The sequence below is a fragment of the Brienomyrus brachyistius genome, chromosome 16, assembly GCF_023856365.1.
Source record: "Brienomyrus brachyistius isolate T26 chromosome 16, BBRACH_0.4, whole genome shotgun sequence".
In the NCBI taxonomy this organism is placed as follows: domain Eukaryota; kingdom Metazoa; phylum Chordata; class Actinopteri; order Osteoglossiformes; family Mormyridae; genus Brienomyrus; species Brienomyrus brachyistius.
In genome coordinates this window covers 13,141,456-13,160,425 of record NC_064548.1, presented here as the reverse complement: position 1 = coordinate 13,160,425, position 18,970 = coordinate 13,141,456, and the positions used below count along the sequence as shown (strand labels likewise).

General features: G+C 49.2%; 1 protein-coding gene across 2 annotated transcripts in view; it reads right to left on the bottom strand.

The window, feature by feature from the left end:
• Positions 1-18,970, bottom strand: part of LOC125710268 (calcium-binding mitochondrial carrier protein Aralar1-like) — a 20,197-nt gene extending 1,227 nt beyond the window's left edge. Inside the window, exons 1-15 of one of the 2 annotated variants that reach the window (XM_048979829.1) lie at positions 18,904-18,970; positions 18,196-18,249; positions 14,892-15,037; positions 14,414-14,529; positions 12,631-12,770; positions 10,660-10,806; positions 10,091-10,229; positions 9,617-9,710; positions 9,119-9,203; positions 6,868-6,952; positions 6,143-6,301; positions 5,142-5,194; positions 4,912-4,992; positions 2,507-2,647; positions 313-451 (exon numbers count right to left, since the gene is read on the bottom strand). In XM_048979829.1, coding sequence (XP_048835786.1) covers positions 313-451; positions 2,507-2,647; positions 4,912-4,992; positions 5,142-5,194; positions 6,143-6,301; positions 6,868-6,952; positions 9,119-9,203; positions 9,617-9,710; positions 10,091-10,229; positions 10,660-10,806; positions 12,631-12,770; positions 14,414-14,529; positions 14,892-15,037; positions 18,196-18,249; positions 18,904-18,915 — 1,591 coding nt within the window. In that variant the 5' untranslated portion in view covers positions 18,916-18,970. The other variant, XM_048979830.1, reaches the window with a different exon arrangement.

The window sequence follows — 18,970 nt, the reverse complement described above, 5'->3', positions numbered from 1 at the left end:
CTTTTTAATACTAGAAGCAAGCAATCTCGCCCCCCAAGTTTTCTCCATACTATTAGTTACCAAAAATACCTCAAACACCCATGTCATGAATAACAAATGCAGACAATCTGTCCGGTATTAAATGCTAGCAGGGCAGGTCTCCATAGCTGGATCCCTGCTGTCCGAGGCGAGGGACATCGTCAGGGCGCTGGAGGCTAGCGATCCAGGTTTATTCCTCCATTATATGACAAGCCCCCCGATGCGAGGGGGGAGGAAGGAAACAGCGTAGAGGCGTAATCGTCTGTACCGGCTAATCATCCCCTAATGAGTCACCTGCGATGGCGCCGGCGGTCAGCAGCTGCAGTGGCCCTATCCTGCCCTGCTCGTCCGCCAGCTCCGCCTTGGTGTGGGCGTAGACAGGGAAGTAGATGGCCGAGAAGGGGATGTCTCGCAGGAAGCAGGCCTTCGCTCCCTGGGGACACGGACGGACGGCACAGAGGTCACCGCACGGCCTCCCCGGCAAGCGGCAAATTCCGACAGACACCACCAGCAGCCACTCAAAGAGAACGGAGGCTCCTTAGCGAACAGAGATGCAGCCGCTTGCCTGCGGCTTACACTCGTAGCTGGACGTTCATTGGAAGTTCAGCCTAGCCTGCATTTTTGTAAGGTTCTAAAGCATCTGTTAAATAAAGCTAAGTGAAATGGTTACTCCTTTGGCAAAGTTATTTCATGGATGGTCTGCTGAAAGAGGGCTGTGACCTCTGTGCCTCTGTGTTTGCTTCTGAAAAACTCGCAACACGGATACAATTCAATTGATAAAGTTTTGTCCGTTTTGCAGGTAATTTTTTTTGTGATTGTTCACAGCACTCAATGAGGTTCCCCAGACACTGACCCGGTGCCCCCCCACCAACTTCAAACAAGACCCTGGGGGTTTGAGGAGGGTCTGCTGTGGTCATCTGACCACACAAATGTATTATTATTGACGATACTGGTGTAAGCAATATAAATGTTTTTTTTTTTAATACACCAGTATACTAAAATATGACAGTTCCCCGCCCTCCCAAATGCTCACTTGTACCACATCACGAGGAATAAATGCATGCTGTAAAAAGGAGCTCCATACTGTCTGCTACTCATTAAAGAGGAGGCCACCAACACATGACGCCAGATGCAAGAAATCCCGCCGGCGCTGGGACAGCGGCGGCGGCGGGGTGAGGAAGCGTAATCTCCGCGCTAATTTGCCGTTGCGCACCGCCAGAGCCGTAAACACCGGTTTGGGCTGACTGTGTGATTGTCACGGCGCAGCGTCAAAGCCGCCATGCGCGCCTCACGTCTGGGTAGTGTTCTAATCAGCGGTTTTGGAAGATCTTTATTTACAGTCCCTGATTGCTTCGAGTCACTCCAGAGAGCAGATATCAACAAGGCAGATGCCGTTTATCATGTCACAGAGTACAATAACAGTCGGGGATATATACCAACTGTTTTCATGAATGTTGGGGGTCAAACGATTACTTCCGAGCAAAAGGTTGGTGAGGCAACCAAAAGAAAACTGCTAATAAAACCAACTCTAACCAGACTCCTGAGCTGGTTACACCCCCCCCCCCCGCAACCCCCCGTTTGTCGGAAATCTCGTTCCCTTCTCTTCAAGGAATCTCCTTTGGCTAAGGCTGGGGGAGCAGAAACCACAACCTACAGTTTCCAGGAAAGACCCTGGAAGATGAATAATTGCATTCTTATGTTTTGTGGATCATGGAGCGCCGTCTTCACATCAGGGGAACCACCGGTAACTTATGGGATTTTTTTTTTTGGTCATCAAGTCATCATTCCCCACAATTACATTATTTCCCTCATGTTCCACATTTCCACCACTATTGTTTTGTCCCAAAATCCAAGAAGCTCCCCTCCCTTAGCTATGCTACTTCAGACCAATTATTTACGTGTTGGACGCTCATGACTATGCAGTCTACAATGGGCTCTTGACTCCCTACTCATCTTTAATACTGCTGTAGTCAGGTGATGTTCGTCTGACAGGTGATGTTCGTTGTCACTGCGACGCACATTGCTAGCAGAAGGATGGTGTGTTTGAGATTCCAGTCAGGTGTGTGTTCAGGTTGTATGCTGGGTGTGTAGCGCAGTCTATGCCTGTTACTCTGAAAGGACAGTGGTGTGGCGGGGCAGCGGGTAGGCGGTGCGAGCCGGTCGCGTGTCCGAGCGGGAAGGCGGTGCGAGCCGGTCGCGTGTCCGAGCGGGAAGGCGGTGCGAGCCGGTCGCGTGCCCGAGCGGGAAGGCGGTGCGAGCCGGTCGCGTGTCCGAGCGGGAAGGCGGTGCGAGCCGGTCGCGTGCCCGAGCGGGAAGGCGGTGCGAGCCGGTCGCGTGCCCGAGCGGGAAGGCGGTGCGAGCCGGTCGCGTGCCCCAGCGGGAAGGCCGTGCGAGCCGGTCGCGTGCCCCAGTGGGAAGGTGGTACAAGCCGGTCGCGTGCCCGAGCAGGAAGGTGGTACAAGCCGGTCGCGTGCACGGCGGTAAGCACCTTATAGAGTCCAAAGAAGCCCAGGTCGCGCACCACGTTGAGGGCACTGACACGGGGCCCTGTGGTGATCTCACCCGCCACCTGCAGCCGGATCTTCACAATCTCCAGCGGGTTGGTGAAGATGACTTGGGATCCTCCTGCCTGGTGGGGGTAGCAGAGGAACACATGTCATTATGGGGGAGGGGGGAGTTGGCATGAGAGGTGGGTGGGGGGGGGTTGTGAGAGAAGCCTACACCAGAGGGGGCCCCTTCCAGACCATGATCAGTCCCACATCTACTCAATCAACCACCATAAATCCATGTAATTCCACAGCTAAACACTGCAGATTCTACAAGTAAGAGGCTGGGTGCTTCCTTGAGCCGCCCATCAGTGGGGATTACCTGACAAAGCTCTGTGCTCTGCCCGTGTTTCCACTGTTGACTGTCCAGATTAAGCTTCTCTCCTCCCCCAGGACAAACCCAGGGCCTCAGTACCCGGAAACCTTGCACCGACTCACCCCACTGCCGAAGCTACCAGGACGTGGGCCGATAATGATCTAAACCTGACCAAAGTGGATGTGTAAACTCAATTAAAGGGTTTTTTTGTTACACTCCTTGTAGCAGACAGACCTGATAAGCTGGAGAACAGGGAGGCATTGAGAGGAGGCTGCAAGGGTCAGGGCTACATCTCCAGCCTACCCTGCACCCTGACCCCCTGGCCCCCGCCCTCTTGCCCCTTCGCCCCCCCCAGTCTGCACAGGGACCAAGCAGGAATGCCCCCAGGCGTCGACTCTGGGCCCCCATTTATCACGCGTCGAAAATCTAATCGACGTTGCCGCGATACTCTGTGACACATGGGGCAGAGGTTCCCTCTGTAAACATCCGAGCTCCGGTCCAAAAAAAGCCCGGGCGGATCCGGCTGGGGAGGGACACGGCCACCCCCTCTGAGGGCTCATTCATAAGTCCCCTGTGCCCCCCTCACCCCCCCCCCCAGTTATCTTTCCTAGCAATCTGCATTAGTCACACAACACTGACACACACCCCCGTGCATGGACAGGCCGGACAAACTGAAAACACGTTTCCATTTACCAACCTCAGCATGGAAATATTATGCACAGATGGGGATCACGTGATACGTGTGTGTATAGTGGGGGAGGTGGGGGTGCCACGAGGCAGTACCACAATGCAAATCATCCTGGGGGTGGGTGGTTATTAAACACAGGTGTGTCCCAGCCCTACACCCACAGCACTGAGGGGTGAGGCCTCTGGAACGAGCCTGGCTGTCAAACTCAATCACGCCGGCCCTGGGCAGCTGTACCCATGTCCCTGCGGGGCTTCTCTCGTCAATTAGGGCCTGGCAGAGGTCATGACCTCAGAGGTGACCCACCCTCCACGTGAGACCGCCACTTCCTCCCAGGCCACCCGCCAGCAGGAACGACTAAGCCCCTCTCGCTGGCATCGCAGAATGCAGCCCCCGCGTGTATATATTTAGCTGGGACAAAAATAGAGCGGCTCAATGTAACTTCTGAATCTGCTCCTAATTGCTGGGTTCAGAAACCAACTAGCATATTCAGAGTCAGACTACACACTAGGAAATGCAGGGTGTCAACATAGAGAAAGACGACTTCCTGTTTCTACCTTCCACAACAACTCTGACCTGCAAATGATGTCCATAATAAGCCCCGAGGAATGAGCAAGCCGGCTCAGTTTATCTGCGTTTCACTGTAACAGCAAAACAAAGCGCAAGTCCATTCATTTCCTTTGAAAAACAAAGACATTTCTCCCCTGCAGAGTGCCCATGACCTCACACTGTGTTTTTACAGTGCCGTACTGTACTTTGTGCCCGAGTCAAGCCTACTTATTTACGCTTGAGAGCTATTTGGGAAACCGAGGAGGATCCCTAAGCAGAGATGGCGCACAGAGCGGGTGAGGAACGCGCAGGGGAGAAGCTGCAGGAACTGCAAATCGCTCATTTCTGAAAATCCCGCAGCGCCGCCCTGCCTCCCATTAATTACCGTCCATCTACTGTAAAGAACTTAACATGCTTTATCTATGTTTGTTCATAAGGCGGATAAAACGTGAACTATTCTGGGAAAACCAATCAAATCATCTTCTCAGTGGAAAAGGCCATCGACATGGAATTTCACATCCGGGAAAAATGAGAAAATTTGCCAAGCCGGTCACTACACCAGGGGTGGCCAATTGTGTGTGTGGGTTTTTGCTGCAGCTCCCTAATTAGGTCACTAATTAGAGGACTGATTGGCTGAAACGTCCTCACACCTGGGTTTGAACAGCTGACCTAAAGGTTATCCCACAAACCCACACCGGCCCTTTGCGGATAAGATTAGCCACCCCAGCGCTACACAAAGGAAAACCAGGACCGCTGTCTGCCCCCCGAGCCCCCCAGAACCCCCCCACGGGACTCACACATCCGCCGGCCAGAATCTCCGCAAACAGTGGGATGGTGTTATCTTTTTCGGTGAATTTATCCCTGACGAAGTCGTTAACCTGTAGAGTAACGGCAAAGAATGAGCTGGACCAAAACAGGAGGAGAATCTGGTCCTCAACCCCCCCCTCATTCTCCTGGAATGGATAACCAGAGCTTTTCCTACCGGGTGCCTGTTACTGGACATGTTCCCAGCACGGTGGAGACCTACCGTGAGTTTGATAGCTTTCTCCGGAGCGACACCAATAAGCTGAGGCAGGAGACCTGGAGGGAAAAAAGCCATTTCCAGAGAGATCATGAGAAAAAGCCTTTTCATGCCGATTAGGCAGCCCTGCGTATCCGTATATTAATGTAGCATATGTCAGCTTTAATTCGCCGTCTGGATTTCCTTCAGCAAATTCCCAGCTTTGTTTTTATAGGGATTGTTAACTTTTATGTTTTATTTTTCTATAAAACTGCACAGATTTTTCCTGTACTTTCTGGTGATACTAATTTATTACTCATTTTCATTTATTTCTTTGGCAAAAGCTTTAGTCTAAAGTAAGGCAGGTAATACAGAGACAAATGAGGTGATTAATGCTATTTATATTTTCAAAATGAACCGTCCTACCCAACAGTTGAGCGATTTTAAATACAGGGATTAAACTGGAAACGATGACTTTCCCAGACTGGTTTCAGGCCAGGCTTCGGGCTCATTCGACAGGCTGCGCTAATGAAACGTTCAGGTCCAGGGCGCGAGTTCCCCGACATGCCGAGCACCTCGGGGTGCCCTGTCATGGTGGGAGCATGGGACAGCTACACAGATGCCAACAAAGGGATCTGGCTGGTTTGCACAGCAGCACACAATGTTCCCAGCATTCACTGGGGCTGACAGGAATGTAGGCTGACCAATCACGGCATGCAGCTACGGGGCGGCAGAGTCTCTCTTTCTGTGGGGGTCTGCCACTTGTGAGGGTATGGGAGGTGGAAAGGGGAATCATACACACAGGAATGACAGGCCTAAATTCAGTTACGGTAAAGTGAAGGGTTACAATTTCTAGGATTTGAACCCACAACCTTTGTGTTGTTAGCACCATTTTATTACTTACAGAAGTTATTTTCCTACATTAGTGTACTTGTCAATCAAGAAAGTTGGGGGGGGGGTGAACCTTCTTGGTTAACTGAGGCCTGCGCGTCTCAGAACCCACAGGGCCGGGATCCCAGCTCCATTACCTCTGTAGAAGCCAAAGACGCCCTCATATCTCAGCACCTTCTTGGCGCAGTCGAAGCTGTTCTTGTACATCAGCTCTCCCACAAAGGAGCCTGTGGAGCGCTGGTTCTGCATGCGGGTCTTCACCAGGTCGATGGGGTAGACTGCCGTGGCCCCAGTGGCTGCGAGCGGGGGCACAGGGAACACACCGTCAGGGACAGCGCACGCACACACACTGTTCACCATATAGGGTCCATAAAACAGGCCTGTGATTTAGGATATCATCACCGCCTACAGATCAAACAAGAAGCTAACAAAGCAGTCAGACAGCTGTGACAGGTGGGCGGGGCCACAGTGGGCGGGGCAAAGGCAGGGGCAGCGTCTAACTCGCCAGTGCTATAAACAGCTGTGTGTCACTTCTGGTCTGACATCAAAAAGGCTAACTGTACCTCCCAGCTGCAGTGTGTCAGTGTCTGTCTTTAGGGGGGGGGGGCAGGGGACTTGGGCATATGGGTCACCCCTAGCCCCCACTAACAGCAGCGACTGAAGGCATGAGTCACTATGAGGCCCAACGACAGGCTGGAGCCAGCGGGGACAAGGTAGCACAATGCGGGGTGACAGATCAGAGGTGGGGATGAAAGGCCCCCCCCCGCCCATCACAATGGGCTGCCTCTGCCTAGCAGAGCGCCGACCTGCCCGGCTCAGGTTACCTAAACCCCCTCCCCGAAAACCCAGGGATGTCACTCACCTCCGGCGATGGAGCCCAGGGTGAACCTGTAGGCAGACTCGGCTGCCTGGAGCCAGACTGGCCGGGAGATATCTCCATAGGCCTGCTGTGGGGGGGTAGGGGAGAAACCAAGATTCAAATCGGGGAGGGGGGGGGGGAATCAACTTCCATACAACTAACTACTGACTGACAGATACAGGAGTGAGTGCACTTCTCGTCAAGGCAGTGAGTGCCATAATGTCGGGGGTGGGGGCATCAACCCCCCAGAAAGACACTGGAAAACTCCCCTGTGAGACTGCATGCCCCCCCCCCCGCCCTTCAGCAAGGCAGCGATTTTCATCTTTCATGTTTGTCCACATGCACCCAGCCCCTCGCAGCCCAAGCCAAGGTTACTTTCTAACCAGCTTTTCCGCAGTCAGATAAGCATCTACCGGCGCGGCGTCGGCGGGGGAGGGCGCGGTGCAGCGTTCCGGCCCACCCCTCGAGGCACCACCAGACCACGCCCCCTCCCAGCCTGGGTCACAGCAGGAGCCCACCGTGGGCGCACCGCTAACGAGAGCACTGCAATGATCAAAGCCTGCGCATAATTGCCCGCTTCCAGAGAGAGGCTCGCGGGAACTGCTGGATTATCATGCCTGACCCCCCACCCCCGATTCTCCCACCCCCACGACGCTTTTGACATCAGAGACTTTTCCGTTTAAATCCTGGGCGTATGACACACCCCAACGTCCGTACAGGACTAACCACCTGCTTTGAGGGGAACCGCTCTGATTTGGACCCAACCCTAACATGAAGACCATCAGGGGCTTTTTACCCTAGTAAGCCTCTCCCCCCACCCAAAAAAAAAACAGAAAGAGCACATTACACAATTCAAATCCACATTCATGCTGCGCCGTGCATTAAAAACAGCAGCCTTTTACTGCGAGGTTATTACGAGCGATCCTTCCTCACCGCAGTGAGGTAACAGACGATGACGCCTGTCTGAGATTTACGTGACCATTTACAGGCAGTTCTTGACTTACGTGAAACGGGCATAAGTAAATCCAGATTTATGGAAAAAAATTAAAAGAAAAAAAAAAGATGCATAGAGTTTATGGAAGCACTAACACCAAAAGGTGACATGCCAGGAATGAAATTAGCACTGCGGCTAATGCTACCAATCTAATGACTTGAAAATTAATTTGTTGAAAAACCTGATACAAATTCTGATTTCTCATAAAAAAAAAATTCAAAAAAATCTATCAAAAAGTTTTATTAGAGACGCATGACACACTGGTTAACATATCGGTTTTGGCCGATATTCGTTAAAAATGAAGGTGTCAGTATCAGTCCGATGTGTCAATCTTGGCCAATATTGCAGGTCAATATTTAGATTTAAATCAAAGGTTAGCAGCAACGGAGCTAAAGACAATTGCTGAAATAATGGAGATGACTGCATTGGACGATCACCTGTTTTCCTTGAGGACTAAGGATTCCGAAGTACGGTTACATACTGACATTTCCGGAATCGGGGGGGGGAGAGATTGATCACGTAGTCTGAAAATACACGAGACTAATCTAAATAGGACACAGCATTTTATATTATAATACAGGACAGTCCGGTAAGATACAGGATAAAGTGGAAACGCTACTTATAAAAGACCTTGGCCAACGAGACTTATACTACTAATTTATTATTAAATCTGGCCGGCAGACCAATCTTTCATTTTCCTCAGAATAAAGTAACGTCATTCCAATAACCTGCACCAGCAAGCTCGCAAAGTTTCACTACCGGCAAGATGCTCGGAGGTGGGTTTGTCATCGTATGGGTGGCTGGGTGGGTTTTTTTCCCTTGAAATATTCCTAGATTTCTGTCTATTTTTAGAGGATCTGCATTACTAGGCACTGCCAACTTGCCCTTTTCAACGTTCGCGTTGCTACATACCACAGTCATTAACGTATTTACCTATTCCATTACGCAGGCACATTATCTCAGCAGTAAAGTAAATTTACACTCTTTTCCTTCAATGTATACCTTAAATGGTGCCTTGAACGGTATGGAAAAGGTAAATCTGACTTACTTCAAGAGCTTGTACAACAGACTACTTAGGTCATTTGAGAACTGCCTGTACCGGAGTTTCCCTGACAATCGTGCTTCGGTTATCTTTACCAAGGCACACAATTCAGTGTCTTTAAAGGTCATGGTGTATATCTGTGTGTAACAGCAAGCTTTCAGGGGCTTTACTCAAGAGCGCCCCCTGTCTGCCAGGACCTTCCTGAGTGTTGCATCTACCTGTCTCTGGATCTGGGCCAGGTGGTGTGGCAGGGCTCCCTCCTCCAAAGGCGCTATCCTCTCGATGTCCGCTAGGTTCAGCCGCCTGGGGGCGCAAAGGGGGCGTCGTTAGCACTGTTCCCAGCATCCTTTGCAGAGACTGATGTCACATTTTCCACCAGCCTCTTAACAGCCTCTTAACTGGGGGGTTTAATATGCTGTGCGTATAAACAATAGGCAAACAAATCTGACCGCAGACCGCCCGAAGCGGGCCAAGCACTCCCCCACCCCAGGCGCACAGGACGCCAGTGGGATGCAGCCTCCCACCCCCCACCCCACCCCCATCATTCAGAAGCCGCTTTTACAGAGTGTGTGAGAAAGACACCCAATAAACAGAGGTGTTAATGGTGATCCAGACTGCATTACATGAGCAATATTAAGTACGTCTGGGATGGGGGGGAAGCTAGATCTACACACCATAGTACAGATAAAGGTCGCCAAGTGGGAAGTGCGGGTTACCCAGAGTGTGAGTGCAGGCTGGATAGCTGGTAAAGGATGTCCACCTCCATCGGGGTGATCTGACCAAACTTGTTGGCGGCGTGGATGAACTCCTCTGGTTTGGGGGAAATGACCGGGGGGAGGGGGACCGTCAGAGTGAGGAAAGCAACTCGCTGAGAGTAACAGCAGCTTCTCATGGCTACAGGGAGTGGACTGTCTTTTTCATGTACCAGATACACTGATGAAAAGGCATACCACACAGCCAATTTATATTTATATTTGTTAATGTTTATTGGTATTGTGAAGGAAACAAGTTTAATGTGGATGCAAACTGCCTGGACTGGACGTGATCCAGAACCACTTCCAAAATGACATCGTCCAATCAGGTCTGACAGTTGTGTGGTATCAGGTCACATGACAACTTTATTACCATTAGCAGGATATTGCAACATTGCCCCCATCTTACAGCGTCTGACACACTGACAGGACAGATACCTTTGGTGAGGAGCGTGTCCTTCCGAGAGCCCGCCAGCGTGCTGTAGATCTTGCGGATTAGCTCCATGTTGTTGAGCAGCGAGTTAAAGGCATTGAAGTAGGAGAAGCTCACCACATGGGATGTACCGCCCCCTACAGCCTGTGAGGTGTCAAAGCAGGAGGATAAGGCATATTTCATTTTGGGAAAGAAATTATTTATTGAATAGCAAATTTAAAACAAAGAGATACTTGCAGACCTACATAGCTGTTAGCAAAAGAGCTAGACAAGGTGCCTCTTTGAAAAGGAAGCATAGACTAAAAAAAAAAATTTCATAACAGGAAACAGAAGTGCAGCACTTGAGAAATTACCGGATTAGTAAGTTTTTTTCCCCCTCAGTAATTGAATTATCAGCTGGCAGAACTGGAAAGCAATTCCATGGTCGGTTTCCCAGCGGTACCCGAACTGGAATCATGCGACTGGCTCGACTTGCCCGAGACAGACAGACGGATGACAGGGCTGCCGTCTGGGACAGATGTGTACCAGGGTGTTCACCAGGGCAGGGCCCGGAAGAGCAGACCGGCCCACTCACCGAGACCAGGTTCTCCTCGACGAAGGGCGTAAGCATGTGGTGGCGGATGGTGACCATAATGTCACTGAAGTCCAAGGCGGAGATGGTGCCGCTCTTGCTTTTGTCCTTCTGCGCGAAGGCCTGTCGGGCGTGTTCCAGCTGCAGCTCCTATGGGGGGGGGGGGGGGGGGGGGGGGGGACACAGAGGACCTGAGAACGCAACCAAGGTCAAAGCAGGGGGGGTGGGGAGTCACGTCGCATGGCAACCGGTAAACTGGCCAGTCACTATTCATTTGCCATTTTGCAATGATGGACAGAAAGTGTCCGATGTGAAGATCAGGCATCGTCAGGAGACATCTCAACACCTCCCAAAATACCACCCCCACCCCACCCGTAACAAGCCAGCAAGTGACCCACCTTTGTAATAGTACAAGGCCGGTGCTATCTGGAACACCATTGTTAATTTATTATCCTTAATATTTATTTCCTTTGTATTCCAACACCTTGCTATTTCAGGATAATCCTCTTCATGCACATTTTGAATTTTTTTGCACCAGACTTCATCTGTTCAGCACTATATGTTTGATCGTCTGTGCACTACGTTCTCACAGCCGTTTGCACCAGAATTTCTACCAGGGATCAATAAAGTCAATCTTAATCTTAATATTACAAATACACTGGAGATAATGAACCTCCAGGTACCACCAAACACCCCCAACCCCATAAAGAGGGTCACATCATCTCAGGCAGCGAGTGCCACCCACCACGAGTAATCAACACCCCCCCACAAGTCTTTGGTTTGCCCGCACAGAGAGTAACCGCGGGTCCCCATGCATGGGGAAACCGCATGGAAATACGGGTGGTGGGGAGAGCAGAGGCGGATCCTGGCTCAGCGGTACTGGCCAGGGCCACCGGGGCCGACACAGGGCCCCCTGCAGGGCATCGCCCGACATGCGCTGCCAGGGCCACCGGGGCCGGCACAGGGTCCCCTGCAGGGCATCGCCCGCCATGCGCTGCCAGGGCCACCGGGGCCGGCACAGGGCCCCCTGCAGGGCATCGCCCGCCATGCGCTGCCAGGGCCACCGGGGCCGGCACAGGGCCCCCTGCAGGGCATCGCCCGCCATGCGCTGCCAGGGCCACCGGGGCCGACACAGGGTCCCCTGCAGGGCATCGCCCGCCATGCGCTGCCAGGGCCACCGGGGCCGACACAGGGCATCGCCCGCCATGCGCTGCCAGGGCCACCGGGGCCGGCACAGGGCCCCCTGCAGGGCATCGCCCGCCATGCGCTGCCAGGGCCACCGGGGCCGGCACAGGGCCCAAGGGGCTTCTCGCTCAGCCCAGACTCACATATGCAGCTATACTGTATGTTTACTGGCTCTATAAAAGAGAACACACTCGCAGAAGGGCTGCATCACTATTTTAATAACCGGATGCTGGAATACCCATTTACTCCTGCCAGCACCGACCGCATAGTGCTGGTGCCATGCTGCACATGTCCTGTAGGAGTCTGATGGGGTAACTACCGTCCGCTTCCTGTCTGCATGGCCCCCACCCCCATCCCCCCATCCCCCCACCCCCAATCCTTAGTCACAGTACTGTTTCTTAACTGGTGGGTTGTGAAGTGTGTGGTTAAAAAAAAACTATAGTTTTTTTTTTTTAATGTGAAAAAGCATTTTCTTTCTACACTGTACTTGCCATTACGTTCATCAATCCATTCACTATACCCACTTGTGAAATGCAGGGTCACGAGGGATCCGGCGCCTAATGCGGGGTCACGAGGGATCCCGCGCCTCTTCCGGAAAGCGACGGGAGGAAGGCAGGGAATAACCCAGGACGCGGCGTCAACCCAGCACAGCCCATTTATTATCACTGCACTGTTTTTTGGGGAAGTACATTTAATTTGAAATTTTAAAAAAACTGTCTTGGGGCTAAACCAGTAGAGAACTATTGATCTGTAGCAGGAACCACAACCACCCCCCCGCACAGCCCCCACCTGCAGGAACTGCGTGAACTCCAGGTAGCTGAGATGTTTCTTCCTGTCATGGCCGAAGTGCAGCCTGATGAACTCGCCGTCCCAGTTGAACGGGATGTGCTGGTGGACCGTGGTCTGGCTGAAAATGTCTCGGACATTCTCTGCAACAAAACAATGCACTCAAACACTTATTTAAACCACTGTCATCCATTGATTGTAGAGTCTCTCTAATTCATCATCAAAAGAACATTATAAATCAGAGCAAACTGCTGAAATTAAGGGAACAGACTTGGAAAATAATGCTAATAAACAAAATGCAAAACTAGTCCCATTCTGTGTCATAAGCACAAAAAGTCAATATTTAATTTTCTCACCAAACTTTCACTTATTAACGCCCCAGGGCAAAGACAGGAGAGTGACAACAATAATCACTGCATAAAAATGCCGCGCCATTGTCCTGATAATTACACTCAGAGAAGTAGCCATGACACGCTTTGCACAACGCTGGCCGAAGCTGAACATAAATACCAGAAGTAGCTACTGCTGCCGTGTGTGAGGAAAATCAAACATCATGACTGGACATGATGACGAGAGAGGGGGTGGGCAATAAAATAAAGGAATCGATAACCAATAAATGTCAGGGCACGGCACACAGATGCGGCAGACTTGAGACAGAAGTGAGGGAGATGATGTACAATCAACAAATAGACTTTTTTTCCTGGAATCAAAATACAATTTGTAAACCTTGGTACATAGGCCACACTGCACTGACAAGTTACTGCACTGTACAAGTTACTGCACTGTACAAGAGAAACCGGTCCTTCCAGTGCCTGGCAAGCGGACAAAATTGAAGCAAATCTCTGCTTTCCTTTGGGTGGTGGTGGGGGGGGGGTTCATACCTTACCGGCACTGACCAGCCAGCCAGTGAGGCCGCATAAAGCATAGCTGCAGACTATCAAACTATCAGCCAAGACCTTTACTGGGAAATGGCTAGGAATGCTTCCCCGGAATGTGCGCCGGCACGGGCAACCACTGGCACAAGTATGTGGAAGACAAACCTACAGGATCGAATTGCAAGACTAATCCTCTTTAGAAAGAATTTAACTATTTAAATGAGGCTCCATTCGATTCTCAAAAATAACTAAATGAATTACAAAACAGTGCATTGCATTGAGCCATGAGCTGGTGCTTGTGTGTTGGTATGTGTCTCTCTGGATGCGAGGTTGAATTTCAAATCATAGTTCATTCAGATATTAAGCATTCAATACATTTCTCTCGAACCATAAAGCACAGCAACAGAACAAGACACTCTGGCTGCACTGTGAACCATCAGATGGCCCAGTTCAAATTACTATTATTATTATTATTATTATTATTATTAGTATTATTAGTATTAATAATAATAATAAATCAGTTTCAGGACCAAAGCTACATCAGCAAGGCCTTGCCAGGGATCTAGCAGGCTTCCTATCATGTCCATCTCTTTAACTACTTGGTCACTTGTTATCTCGTCAGGACATACCTTACCTGAGGGGCATTTCACAAAGCAGGACTTCTTGCATAGCTGGATAACTTGTTGGGTTTAAGGTAGTCTGGGCTAAATGGACTGTCTCTTCATACACTTAAATGTAGCTCAGGCTACCATAAACCTGACAAGTTATCCAAAAAAACAAGACATCCTGCTTCATGAAATACCTCCTGGCCTTCTGCTTTTGGCCATAATGGCCCAACATGTTGACTGTCGTCAACAGAAGGATAAACGTGTGTCATTATAAGTCATGGAGTCAGGCGGGCCGGTTCCTACCGAATGAGACGTTGCCTGTGCCGGTCTTGTCGAACAACTGGAAGGCTACAATGAACAGGGCATCGGAGACACAGAGGACAGACTCAAAGGCCAGGAACTCCTGAAAAGAGATCAATCTGTTTGGGGAGGAGAGGAGCTCGGTTAGCAGGCAGACAGACAGGCAAACAAACAGAAGCCTCACCACTTTCCACACTGCTGTTTGCGTTTGACCCTCAACGATACAAGTACACTCCGAAACCGACGAAGATTCCGATCCTTTTAATTAAAAGCAGCACAGTGTCTCCGGGGTTGAGGCCTGGATCATTTCTTTTATTTTCAAAAGCTGGAGGTATTTGACTCTGGAAATTATTGAACCTTTGGGAGTGGAGTGGAGCAGAACAGCAGCCTTCGCACCCGACTCAGCCATCCATTTGACAGCATAAAGGTCTGTTCGCCATTTCTGCTACACGCCGACTCCTACACCCCCAAATTAGCTCACCCGTCCTTTGTGGTGTCGGCCACAGCAGCGATGAGTTGCACAGTCTTGGGGTTGTGATGGACCTGTGTATGCAGCCCCAGGAAGTTCTGCACGAAGTCACCGGGAGTCATGTACTGCTCTCCATCCTTATCCGTCACGCTGGCATACTGTGGAAACACACACACACACACACACACACACACACACACACACACACACACACACTATGATGGCCATACTTGTATGAAAGGAACGCCCACAAAACACTACCTGCCTCAACAGCTAAGAAACTAGATCTCTCTCCTCTGACTGTACATCTGAGGTTACGAATGCTCACAGAAACGCAGAGAGGCCTTCTTTGGAACCAGACCCTGTCATTTTGTTTGTGAACACCTTCACAGATAGGCAGGCTACTCCGATGTCCATGAGAAAAAAAATCCAGATGTTCTAGACTTTTTTCCCCCAAAACCAATTCCAGTTACTGTGCTATATCATACTTAAAAAAAGCCCAATACAAACATTAAAACTCCATTCAAATTGTGAATCACTTCAAACAACGTCTATAAAAGAAACCCTCCTTGTAAAACAAACAAAAACAGGCAAAAGAAACACACCCCGACTACAAGAATGTAAAGAATGATTTGGGCTTTCAGTCTCAGGGGATTGGTTTCCGTGGCATTGCCAAGTAAAAGTTTAATGTTTCTGCGATTACTTCCAAACGGAAGAGCAATGAGGTCCTCTTTAGAAATTCATGTGCAAATCCAGCCTGGCAGAAAAGCCTCGCATATCACCATTTATGAGCAGAAATGAGTACAAGACCCATCGAAAAGATAATGAATAGATAAACAAAGATATGAGAGTGCTAGCTTGGCACTTTTTTCAAACACACAAGATATTAAGTTGTGAACAACAATATAGGGAAATACAGTCGACCCATCCTCGTCACCTGGGTCAGAGTCATACGTCCCCTGTGATCTGGGGGAAAAAAAACACATAAAAATTTTTGATCCCTTTGGCAAGCAAAGCAAGCATGCAAATGGAGCGAGAGAACGCTTAAAGATACAAGGAAGCCGAGATACAAAGATCACTGTGAGATCACTGCGAGATATCATGTGACAGGCTTCTGCCCACGCCCTAGGCACCCTCCAAAGCAGCACTGTGCATAGATTTTATGCATTTCTGAAAGTTATTAAACCGTTTACGTGCTGCACTTCGCATGTCGTCTGCAGCTTTCGCAAATCTCACAAAAAAAATTCATTGAATTTTTTTATGCCAAACCCGAGATATATCGAAACCGCTACGGGGAAAGTCGAGATGCAGAAGCTCGACTGTACGCACCATTCAATAAGACCCCATACGAACTAAAACTGAAAAGTCATACTAAACACCTTTATTTCCACAGCAAATGATTTTATACTTTAAGAAAGTAGGGTTAGCTGGTTCCTGGAGAAACTGCTCAAAGGTGTTGCTCAGTGGTGAAATCACTCTACCGACCATGGGACTTGAACTAATAACCTTCTAATCACAGGTACCTAGTCCAAACCCCCAGAGCCACACCCCGCACAGGTATCTCAGAATAGGGTTCGCAGGAAACACAAGAACAGAGAATTATACCTCAGTAATGAGGGAGTATTAATTCCAACCAATTTATCTACAGCTTCACTATACCACTACGCTTGATTTCACTAACATTGCATGCCTCTTAACAAGCACTTAATCATCAAATGAAGCAAATCGCCGAAGCATAATTTTCATAACTGGTGTGAATGGTCCTCTTATATACAGTAACCCATTTATCCAATTGTTTTAAACTACAGTAGCACGACCCGCCGGATGATTAATTTTTCATGGCGAATTAAAAACTTTTGTCGCAGTTATTGAGTCGATGACTGCAGGGCAGCTGAACTGGCACAGAGTGGTCCGGGGCAGCACGGTTGCAACTGTTAAATGGCGATGAGTCAAAGACGCAACTTTACCTGCGACAAAGAGCTCTCGTTTGCATGCGCGCTGCCACTACAAGCGTCCGCTTGCACTTCAGAGTGCAGATGGGCCTCTCCTCATGTGTGCATGAAATAAACCTCCCGGAATGCTGGCTGGGAGGTGCCATACTGCTGGAACTACATCCCAGTAGGTCTAACTGTCTATTTCCTATAACTGCTTATTCAACACAGGGTTACAGTGAGCCTGGACTCTCTCAGGCACATATACACGATGGGCAATTGCCAGTCAATGATAAGCCACACGCAAGTATACAGATGATGAGAAATTGCCAGCCAATCACAAGACACACACATGTATACACAATGGGCAACTGCCAACCAATCACAAGGCGCACACATATACGATGGACGACTGCCAGCCAATCACATGGCGCATGCGCACACACACACACACAAAATGGGTGCTTTAGAGACACTGATTAAAAATAAATACATTTTTAGGTACAGGAAAAAATGTGGGAAACAAAAAAATCACTAACTCACTCTCTCACACACACACACACACCACATAAAGCGAGCTCAAAGTCACACGGAGGCCACAGCACACCCCGCCGAGCTGCCATGACACCAGTGACACACGCACAGCAATCCGACACAGCAGACGCACGATGCGACAGGCACACTCCAGCAGCACATCTCCAAAGACCACACAAATGTCAACGTCTAAAATAAATCACATGAGGAGAATCTCCGGGGCCGGAATTAGCCCAGGCGCGGGTCTGACCTTTTCACTCACACAATGGACACGAGCTACACGAGACACTCAAGCAGCCTTGTACTCTTTTCATAGATACAAGTGGACAGTCCTCCACAACCAGCAAAACTCAGAGTGGTGACTAAGATGAAGCCCCAACTACATCATGCAGGTCACAGTCAAACCAATGGCCTGGCCCTGGACTGTGTGAAAGGGACAGAAGTATTAATATATATATATATATACTATTCCATACTATTATTTTTGAGTATAGTCATTGGCGGCGTCAATGACAGGGGGTCAGAATAACAATTATAATGACTGACACGTTTAAAGATATACCAGCATCATGCATTTTCAATGTCAGACTCTCTAAGCGACTACATAGTGAATAACGCAAATATATGAGGTACATTAGCTTTCACGGAGAACTACATCGACAAAATACCGGAAACTAATCATTTATACGGAACGGCCAAGTAACGATATTGACCTTTAAACACCCTTCAGACATCTTAACAGCCCAAGCAGGAAGTTATCTTCCACGCAAACCGGAGTTAATTCTGAAGATTAAGTTAAAGCAATTAAGATAAATAAATTATATTGCCATAGTGCGATCGAAATAGTTTACCTTCAAGAAGATAGTCTTCAGTTCATTAGGATCGGCTCTTCTGGTCGACTGCACCTAGGCAAAGCACCGCAAAGAGGGGATTTAATGAGAGAGGGACATTTGTGATGATATGGGGGGGAAATGATCGCATGCGTTTATGAATGGCGAAGTAAATTACACAGGACGTAAGATAACAATCCACAGTAGGAGCGATTTACTGCATTTATCACCCTTTACCGGAAACAAACCAGCACATAAAACACAGATTACCGGACACGCTGCACAAAACTCGCTGCCAATATCATCAGATAGACTTCCTATCAAACTACGAAAGATGAAAGAGAACAAATTGCCTTCAAGGAAGTTAATGAAATCAATAGGAAATTCAAAAAAAGTCACGGACAACATAAATCTATTAAAAACAGGGTCATTAACAACAAAGTAACCAGCACACGATCAGCAATGACAATGTAACTATCCTGAATATCAGACTTTGAGAGTAAGCAGATAACTTAGAAACGTTACAATTAACAGCGTGCAACTGACTCCAAGGCCAGTCAACCTAGCCGGCAGTAAATGCAGAAATTATATCTGACACTTACAGTGCACTTTTAACAATCCGATTCATTTAATACGAATGTCTTAACACACCGCCATTCACTTAACAAAAGGTTTAAAAAAATAGAGAAATTTAAGCAAGAGTGATAAACTCAGAGGAGTCGGAGTCACCTTGGCCGCCATGCTGGGAGTGACGTGCCGCGCAATCGCACTGCGACTGGGAAAGTTAATATGCCCT